This window comes from Cydia splendana, chromosome 1 (assembly GCF_910591565.1).
Source record: "Cydia splendana chromosome 1, ilCydSple1.2, whole genome shotgun sequence".
Lineage (NCBI taxonomy): Eukaryota > Metazoa > Arthropoda > Insecta > Lepidoptera > Tortricidae > Cydia > Cydia splendana.
This window is the reverse complement of record NC_085960.1, coordinates 33,493,917-33,504,235: the sequence shown is the minus strand read 5'-3', so window position 1 is coordinate 33,504,235 and position 10,319 is coordinate 33,493,917. Positions and strand designations below refer to the sequence as shown.

The 10,319-nt window shown below is 36.8% G+C and overlaps 1 protein-coding gene and 1 long non-coding RNA gene across 3 annotated transcripts in view; one reads left to right on the top strand and one right to left on the bottom strand.

The window, feature by feature from the left end:
- LOC134793947 (uncharacterized) overlaps positions 1-10,319 on the top strand; it is a 129,290-nt gene that overhangs the window by 37,889 nt on the left and 81,082 nt on the right. The gene's annotated exons all lie outside the window — the stretch shown is intronic.
- The window catches only part of LOC134793827 (ATP-binding cassette subfamily G member 4), a 40,336-nt gene continuing 39,123 nt past the window's right edge, over positions 9,107-10,319 (bottom strand). Inside the window, exons 10-12 of one of the 2 annotated variants that reach the window (XR_010144589.1) lie at positions 10,001-10,206; positions 9,512-9,749; positions 9,107-9,336 (exon numbers count right to left, since the gene is read on the bottom strand). Coding sequence is in view for 1 of the 2 variants with exons in the window: in XM_063765530.1 (XP_063621600.1) it covers positions 9,608-9,749; positions 10,001-10,206 (348 nt within the window). In the remaining variant the exon portion in view is untranslated. Of the gene's footprint in view, positions 9,750-10,000; positions 10,207-10,319 lie in introns of both variants that reach the window. The other variant, XM_063765530.1, reaches the window with a different exon arrangement.

Sequence of the window (10,319 nt, the reverse complement as noted above, 5' to 3'; positions counted from 1 at the left end):
GACCGATCGGAAATAAAATAATTCGGAATTCAGAAATTCGATCTTTTGTAAACTCGGAATAATGAAATTCGTGATTTTCAAAGGGAAGTAATTAAATGGTCAGCCGTTTTTAAAATTGATCTGCAAAAAAATGCATTTAAATTATTTGGACATGCTAGAACTGGTACCTTTACAGAAACCAACTGCTACTAGAAAAGTGGGTTAGGATAGAACTGCAACCTTCACAGAAGCCAACTGCTACTAGAAAAGTGGCTTAGGTTAGAACTGCGACCTTTACGGCGGAAACCAACTGCTACTAGAAAAGTGGGTTAAGTTAGGTTAGAACTGCGACCTTCACAGAAACCAACTCCTACTAGAAAAATGGGTTAGGTTAGGTTAGAACTGCGACCTTCACAGAAACCAACTGCTATCAGAAAAGTGGGTTAGGTTAGGTTAGAACTGCGTCCTTTACAGAAAACAACTGCTACTAGAAAAATGGGTTAGGTTAGGTTAGAACTGCGACCTTCACAGAAGCCAATTGCTACTAGAAAAGTAGGTTAGGTTAGAACTGCGATCTTTACAGAAACCAACTTCTACTAGAAAAGTGGGTTAGGTGAGGTTAGAACTTCACAGAAAATAACTGCTACTAGAAAAGTGGGTTAGGTTAGGTTAGAACTGCGACCCTTACAGAAACCAACTGCTACTAGAAAAGTGGGTTAGGTTAGGTTAGAACTGCGACCTTCACAGAAGCCAACTGCTACTAGAAAAGTGGCTTAAGTTAAAACTGCGACCTTTATGGAAACCAACTGCTACTAGAAAAGTGGGTTAAGTTAGGTTAGAACTGCAACCTTCACAGAAACCAACTCCTACTAGAAAAATGGGTTAGGTTAGATTAGAACTGCGACTTTCACAGAAACCAACTGCTACCAGAAAAGTGGGTTAGGTTAGGTTAGAACTGCGACCTTTACAGAAACCAACTGCTACTAGAAAAGTGGGTTAGGTTAGGTTAGAACTGTGACCTTCACAGAAGCCAACTGCTACTAGAAAAGTAGGTTAGGTTAGGTGAGAACTGCGACCTTTACAGAAACCAACTGCTACTAGAAAAGTGGGTTAGGTTAGAACTGCGACCTTCACAGAAACCAACTGTTACTTGAAAAGTGGGTTAGGTTAGAACAGGGGTCTCCAAACCCCGGCCCGCGGGCCAAATCCGGCCCGCGACGCGTTCCAATCCGGCCCGCCGACACCCAAAGCGAGTGCCCACTGTCCGGCCCGCGGGAGCCAGGCTCCAGGGGTTCAGCATTCATTGAGAATGGAACTGTTCCTAACAGCAGCAACCAGACACCCTCCCCCGGCGCAAAAACCGACAGTGGCCCGCGCGAAAGTTTCTGAGGCGCAATATGGCCCTCAGGTAAAAAAGTTTGGAGACCCCTGGGTTAGAACTGCGACCTTTACAGAAACCAACTGCTACTAGAAAAGTAGGTGTAGGTTAGGTTAGAACTGCGACCCTCCCTCCCCTAGAAACTTACTGCTTACAGAAAAGTAGGTATAGGTTAGGTTAGAACTGCGACCCCTACAGTAAATAACTGTTTTTAAAAAAGCAGGTGTAGGTTACGTTAGAACTGCTACCGCCCGTAGAAACGTAGGTACCTTTATTTATTAACAACAAATTCGGAATATCGTTATTCGGAATTAAAAAAATAGGAATCATGTCAAATCGGAATTCAAAATTTCGGAATTATGACAATTCGGAATTCGTGATATCAAAAATCGTAAATGTTAAATTCGGTGTTTCTCCCTATCGGAATTGTTATATTCGGAATTATGTGGTTCGGAATTTAAAAAATCGACGGTTTTATTATTCGAAAATATAAAGCTTCGTGATTTTCATCGTTCGGAAATTACGACAATCGGAATTTTGATGGGTCGATCATTTGAAAATCGGAATAATCATATTCGATATTTTAAAATTCGGCATAAAATATTTCGGAATTATGTAGTGTACCCGTAATCTTGCGTTATATACTGACCGCATATACATATACATATACGATTAATAAGGTAGAATAATTTATTCTTTTTTAATGCAGATCAATAGAACAAAACTAAGTTCGTAAATAAAAACTGACAAAATTATTTCTGCTTTCGCTAGTACAATATAATCGCGCTTTGAGCCAAAGCTGACTCGATGGTGGTAGCTAGAGGTGCTGAAATAAAGGCTAACAAAATAAGGCGTCACTAAAGCTAGATTAGATGAGACTAGGTATGTAACTGAAATAAACTAGTAGGTAGGTGTAGGTGGTGGACTACTTACACTACTACTACTTATATACCTTATATAACTGAAATAAACTAAATAGTAGGTAAGTGATCTGCCTTCCTTACCTAAAACGATATGATCGCGGCAGAAGCTAAGCCCAGTAGGTGGTGGTGTAAATTAAAGCTAGCAAAATAATGCATCGCTACTAGATTAGAAGAAACTAGGTATTTAACTGAAATAAATTCAATGTACTGAAATAAGTGCCCTAATTTTATTTCTAGATTTTTCTTACGTGCAGTTGCGAGATAGGCAATGACCTTTTATTTATGTAGACGTGTGACGTTCATAGTTGACAAAACTAAAACTTGATCCAACGATTTTGACAACTTGACAGGTTGGCGTCACCCATACGACTAACTAAATATAGGTTCCGGAACCTATATTTAATGGCTCACGATCGTGCGCCTGGTACCATATCTACCTCAATTTACTTACATCTATGGAGATAGGTGCGTTTAATAGGTATCTGAAATAGTAATGAACTAGTGAATTCTATATTCTAAAACTGTGTTTTCCTAGGTGCGATTGCAAGATATTAGCCTATGTGCAATACCTGATCTATATTTGATCTATATTATACTGTTTATGGAGTGCTAACTACTGTTAGTCGGTTGAAGGTGATACCTACGTGTGTCTTCCTATGTTATTTATTCGCTTATTTAAGGGTATTAAGATTATCGGGCGATTGTCGATGAGTAGTCAAGTCAAAATGTCTAGTTATTATGTACCTCTAGATCAGTGTGGTATTATGGGCCTAGCTACTTAGGGTAGGAATTTAGGCTTAGTACTTGGGCACATCTAGCCTTTGAGCAGATTTGGAGCGACCTCACCAAATTTGGCCGTGGTGTAGGCGGGGACGACAGTCACCGCGTCGCGACGTTGGATTGCTGATGCTGCAGCAATCGTATAGCGGGCCGTAATTTCAGGTTTTAGGTTAGGTTTCGTTCATGTCGTCTCGGATATGGGTGAATATGGTATCGATGCATTCAGTGTAATGCCCTGAACACAAATATATGAGATGACAAGCGCGAAAGTGGTGGGGGTAGTTGCTGTGGCGTCATAAAGTCTGCAGTACAAACTTTTTTTTTAGTTTCTTTTAAACATACCATATGGGGTACCAAATAAAAGGGCTTTGTGAGTAGATCACAAATATATAACATACTGTAACATTTACAATACTTGGTCTATAAAAATATTAGAAAACGTTCAAAAATTTCACAATCCACTGTTGACTTTCAAGTGCTCTAAATTGAAAATGGCTAAATGGATTAGTCTAAAATACATACCAAATGACTGTGAATATTCTCTATATAATGTTAAAAAATAATTAATCAGATATATAAAAAAATAAGAAAAGTACATCAAGTTGAAAAAGTATAATTATCTGTTACATTAAACTGCAACTATTATTAAAACAAACAAAAAACCCGACAGTTTACATATATTTTTGAAATGGTCTTTTCACTAGCTTTCATTTGGTACCCATATTGCTATAGTAAGAAAAAAAACACAATACCCCACCCCCTCCATTTTTTATTTAGCCGGCGCCATTTTTGACATATGAGGTGTGGTTGAATTCGTCAGAATTGTGGTAGTGACATAGGCTATATACATTTTGAGAATGGCGCCCGCTAATATAAAACTGGAGGGGGGGGATTGTTTTTTTTTCCTTACTATAGCAATATGGGTACCAAATGAAAGCTAGTAAAAATACCATTTCAAAAATATATGTCGAACTGTCGGGTCTTTTGTTTGTTTTAATAATAGTTGCAGTTTAATGTAACAGAAAATTATACTTTTTTCAAGTTGATGTACTTTTCTTATTTTTTGATATATCTGGTTAATTATTTTTTAACATTATATAGAAGATATTCACAGTCACTTGGTATATATTTTGGACGAATCCATTCAGCCATTTTCAATTTAGAGCAATTAGAAGAAAAAAAAGGTTTGTACTGCCGACTTTATGACGTCACAGCAACTACCCCCACTACTTTCGCGCTTGTCATCTCATATATTTGTATTCAGGGCATTACACTGAATGCGTCGATACTATATTCATCCATATCCGAGACGACATGAGGAAAATCGATTTCTAGAAGACTTTTCTTTCGTTGGCCGGGCCACTAGTACGATCGTCGCGTTTGGCTTGCGTAGGCACGGACCGCACACAGATTAACGCACTTCACTTAAATATTATATAATTGGGATGCACTGATAAACGAAACTATAAACACTTTCACGGAATGCTGGAATTGAGTAAGCAAGCGTCGAGAAAGCTATGGTTAGCGTGAGCCGGCTCTTAGGTGTTAACGTGGCGATAGCTCGACCATCTGGCAATGGGTGCTATTGTTTCACTGGGCCTTTATGAGGCTTATTTGTTCGCTCTGGGCACGACCACTCGGTACGCCCTCCAAAATGGTTCTCCACGATATATCCCTATCTATGTATGTATATAATAAATACATACCTAAATACATAGAAAATGCCCATGACTCAGTAATAAAGACATATGCTCATATTGCTCATCCCCCGTATATAACCATAAAATTAAACGTAATTATTAGGTCCTTACCTATGAAATTGGCGTTTTTGTTCATAGATATAAGTCTGATCCTAGTTTTTTTTTTTTACAAAAGTACATACACAATTACAATAAAACTACAGTGCACTCAATAAACAACGATTTTACATACAATTAATTGTTATTTTTTATTGTTAAGTGTTCAGAATTAAGCCTTGAAAATAGGTCTTTTCATGTGCTGTCGGTTCGAGTATTAAAATTACTTATATTTTTCTAATGGTACCAATTTTCAAGAAATGGAGATATTGAAAACATACCTTAAAGGTGTCAAAAATTACTGGAAAAATTTTGTTTGGTTTGAATTAGCCATCAAAAAAATATCCGCAAAATTAATTGTATGGAAATTCGTGTTTCGTTGAAATTCTCCGAACAAAACGCCAATTTCATAGGTAATGACCTAATAATTACCTAATAGTAAATTGTAGTTAAAACCTTTTGGGAAAGGGGTGAATATTTCAGTCTTACCAAAATTTTTGATTACTATTTTTTGACACAGTATTTCCATTAAATATTTAATTGTTCATCGCCCAAAAAAATGTTTCAACTTTTTTTTGTCAGAGTAGTACGTTATAGCCGTTAATAAAACATAGTACCTACATATTTTTGGAAATTTTTAAATACAGCCTGTTTTCCCATCGTCACTAAGCTATCAAAATCGTACCCTTCCATTTATATTAATTTTCCTAGTAAGTCGGGTAAAAATCGGTACGTACATACTTCTTCATGAAAAAAATACCTTCAATCCATGAAAATAATGATTTCGGTATTGTCAAAAGTGTGCTCGTAAAACTAGAGAGCTTGACGTTGTTCCGTGCGTTTAGTAAAGTGATAGGTAGCTGGACTTTCAATAGTCACGATGGAAATACATACTTACATTCAAACGTATCCATTTCACGTAAATGTCGTTGACACAGTTCTGGATCCAAAACATTTTCGTATAACTCATAGTCGTATGCAAATCTCTGAACAAAATTCTCGATTTTACTCTCCACGCTTACAAAAAACACGAATAAAATTATTTGAAAAATCATTTTTTTTACTTTCACTAATACATCCCCTTCTTGGTGGTTTAAGTGACTGATTAGCAGTTTATCTTTCGCTTAATATTAAATCAACATAATATATTTATCATAAAAATTAACCGGTTTAATGATAATATTGATAATGCATAATAGATAATGCATTATTTATAATTCGCTTAATACCCGTGTAAGATTGTCTGTGTTGGAATAATCCATGTTACGTAGTCTACCGATATATGGTAATGTGATAGGTAGCAAAATATGTCCTAGATTTTTTATAGATTGTTTTTGACAAACAGCCGCTCCTATACAATCGAAGTTACGGAAGGGGTGCGAAACTCCTGACTTCGGTCAAACTCGGCTCCGCTCGGCTCAGCATTGCTCCGAGCAATTATTAGGGTTGGCACCACTTGACTTCCTTTTGCGTGCACGACCACAGATAAGATAATCACTTGATTTTTGACAACCCTAAATAGCCGAAAGGGATAGTGCCATATATTAGAAAGGGACAGCATGATTCGACCCTGAACCGCTGTCAAACTTCGTTTTTGTAGGAAGTTTCTTTTCTGTACGGTAGTACTTACTATTAATTATTCTGTGGTTACGGTCTCATTTAAAACAGTCAGCGTCGTATAGTAGGTAGCATCCAAAGTATTCAAATAGTTCGGTACACCATATACCTATATGTATGGCGTACCGAACTATTTGAATACTTTGGATGCTACCTACTATATGATGCTGATTGTACTTTAAGAATAGTTTGATTTCCGGTTCGTGGTAAGAATAAAAAAAAATATTTGGATATATTTTTTAACTACCAATCTTTCACACAGTGATGACGCACGCAAGCACGAAAAGGTTGAAACTAAATTAATATTCTTTTTAATTACCTATTTCTTTTTCTGCATTTTTCTGGCTCATCGGGCATAGAGTTGCCACAGTATAGTATAGTTACGACAGGTTAGAAATATTTGAATCGATGATTGAATAATGTCTTGATTTGTGTTCTTCAAAGCGTACACTACAACATAACTAAGAACGGTTAGGAAAATAATAACTTAAAATTCCCCGTGAAAAGTAATGATGTTTAAATACTGATAGAAATACTGATAAGTGTGTGGGGAGATTTAAGAATGTCATGATCTGACTGTACCAAACGCTGGAGCGTCATGAAATTTCATGTCATTACTAATGATAGTGTCGGGGTCGTATTAAGTCTGAATAAAAGACAATTATAGGTTTATAATGTTTATTGATAATTATAAAAAGTTACCAGGAAACGTATTTTTTGTACAAAAGTTATAAAAATGTCTTGACAAGTTCCCCTATTATAAATATTTTAACCTATACAATAATAAATAATATAATTGAGCAGCTAATATATCTAGAATATCAAACAAAATATAGGAAATAAGCACAGACGTGTGCATACATTACTCCTACAGACGATGTAGGTACAATTAAATTATGTAAAACATAAACTTCGAAAACTACCTAAAAATACTAACCATACCTAGTATTTAAGAGTCACACGAACCTAGCCGCCGCCATACAATCGACGTGACGCTCTCATTTTAAAACGACTAAAGGATGACTTACGTTAGACCGGGCCGGGGCCGGGCCGGAGCTTCCGGAGCTTCGTTTTCTATGGATAGCACCACGTGATCACTGATCAGCCGTCATAGAAAATGACGTGTCGGACGCCTCGGCCCGGACCAGGGCCATTTTATTTAAAGTTGTCCCCTAGACATTTTTTTCAAAATTGGGATTTTTTTATGTTATTTCTACTCAGAATCACAAGCTCTTTCTATCCTAATAGGAGAAAAAAAGTGTCCCAAGGTTATTTTCCCATTCCGTTACCATTTTTTCATAGACTTTGTATGGCGGTTTCGGAATGGAAAGATCGAAAAATGTATGGAAATCTTGGGACACTTTTTTCTCCTATTAGGATCAAAAGAGCTCATGATTCTCAGTAGAAATAACATAAGAAATCCCAATTTTGAAAAAAACGTGTGGGGGACAACTTTAAATAAAATGGCCCGGGTACGGCCCGGTGTAGCGTGAGTCATCTTTTACGGAATTGACATGAAACTTGGCAAGTTGGCACGGAAATTCGACTAGCATAATTATATTGCTAATAATTGTAATATAAAGAAAGTAATTGTGGCCCTAGAGAATAAGGGTCCAAGTCTCAGGCAGCGCAGTTGTAAAAGGGCGTAAGTTCCACGTAACACTTATGCCCTTTTACACGTGAGCTGCACGTGACTTGTACCCTTTTTCACTAGGACTTCAGGTATGTACCTAGAGCTGGTAAACACACTGTTTTTATCTGTATTACAATATTTAGCAATATAAACTAATTATGTTTATTCCAAGTTTCATGTTGTTTCAGCTTGTAACTATGTACTATTAAAATGAGAGCGTAACTTCTATTGTATGCTTAGAGCAAAGATTGTATTGTATGGGAGCGGCTTTATGGCAAAGGGTCCGTGAGACTCTTAATGTCTATACAAAACTACAGATTTGTTTGTATATTTAAAGGCGCTCCAAAATTATTACTACTTAATTAACATGTTTCGTCGTATACATTTAAAACTAATATACCTAAGCGTATATTACTTTAACTTTAAAAACATGTGACCTGTACGGTTACCATCAGTTTGTCACTGACATAAACGCCGTCGAGAACGTAATTTACTTTCTATACATCTCGCTCGCACTCGCATATTAGTGCAAACGGGATGTATAGAAAGTAAATTACGTTCTCGACGGCGTTTATGTCAGTGACAAACTGATGGTAACCGTACTGAGCCTCAACTCTTCAACAATTTACACTTAATAGTAAAAGAGGTATACTTTACCACTTAATCTTTGGAAGTATAATTTAGGCAAGTACTTTCTTAGCGAACTATCTAGAAGTAGATACCTAACCCTAATCCTTGCGTCTTCACCATGTAAAAAAAGAAATTTAATGCTTATTCTTCTTTTGTCATAGTCGGTAAATGTCAACGTATAGGCTGTTAAATGTCAAGGAATGTAAAAAGAATTGGCATACAATAGACGCTTCAATACACATATTGTCTTTGATTGACACAAAACTACGAAGTAGAAGTAGTATAACAAAAAAAATATATCATGGAATAATATCACAGATTAAAAATCTAACCATCACATTTTCCATTGGAATAAACCTTACAATCAAAATTTCTTTTTTTTTATTATAATGGAATGATTTTTATCGAGAAGCTTCAGCTTCATTTCCTACTACAATAGATTATTTTGTGTCACTTTTTTATATCACATCAAATTAACAAATTACTTAACTTGGTTCAGAAATTTCAAAGATGCACTTATTTATTCTAATAACACTTAAATAAATTTGTTTCTAATACAGCTACTTGCTACCAGTTCTTTTCGGCAATTTTAGACTAAATTACTACACCTTATAAAACACAGCTTAGTACCTACCCCGCCGCGTCTGTCTGTTTGTGTGTGTGTATTTCGCGATAAACTTAGTTTTCGAGTTTACGGATTTTCATGTGGTTTTCACCTGTCATTAGAGTGATTCTTGAGGAAGGTGTATAAGTTAAGCCGGGGCGGGTCGCTAGTATTAAATAATTGTCACTTGTCACATAATTTAGAGCTAGACTGGTATCTACACCTACTACCCGACCAATTTACACAAATATTCAGTACAAACATATTTTATCGCACTGCGTTTAGTTTCCATTTTAGTAATACGAAGGCCAGTATTCTTAGAACGACAACATTGACGGTCAGAGCGAGGATGTCCCACCAGAACATGTCGGATCGCATCGCAATCTCCTTCAAAAACTTGCTGGGATACCTGAAAAAAAAAGAAAAAAATATATGGTTTGACAGAATTATCATGGAGATAAAAATATGGAGAATTCGCTTCTGCCCGCGACTTCGTCTGAGTGGGATGATGATTGATAAAACTATCTTATATTATCCCTCCTCGGGCCTCAAACTATCTCCATGCCAAATTTCATTTAAATCAGGTAGGGCACGTTCGATCCCCAGTACAGAGGATAGCTAGTCACGCTAAAGATCATAGAACCTTCAGTAACTACTCACTTGTAATGACAATATAATTCATCCTCGCAGGCGAGTACGGGCCTATTCATCCCGTAGATGGCGTTGATCAGTCCTTCGAGCCCATAGCGCAGGTAGGACACGTAGGATCCCCAATACAGGTAGGAGGGCAGGTCTCGCAGCGTCACACCGAAACCGGCGAACATCATCATTGGGACAGAGAGTGACGGGCCCAGGAATGTGCCGTTCTGTAAAGCAAGTTGAAGTTATGCAAATGTAGTGCTTGGCAATCTGGACGGTGACAATTAACCGAATTCAGATACACGTAGAAAGCGTTATTTATTTATTTTATCAAATTCTT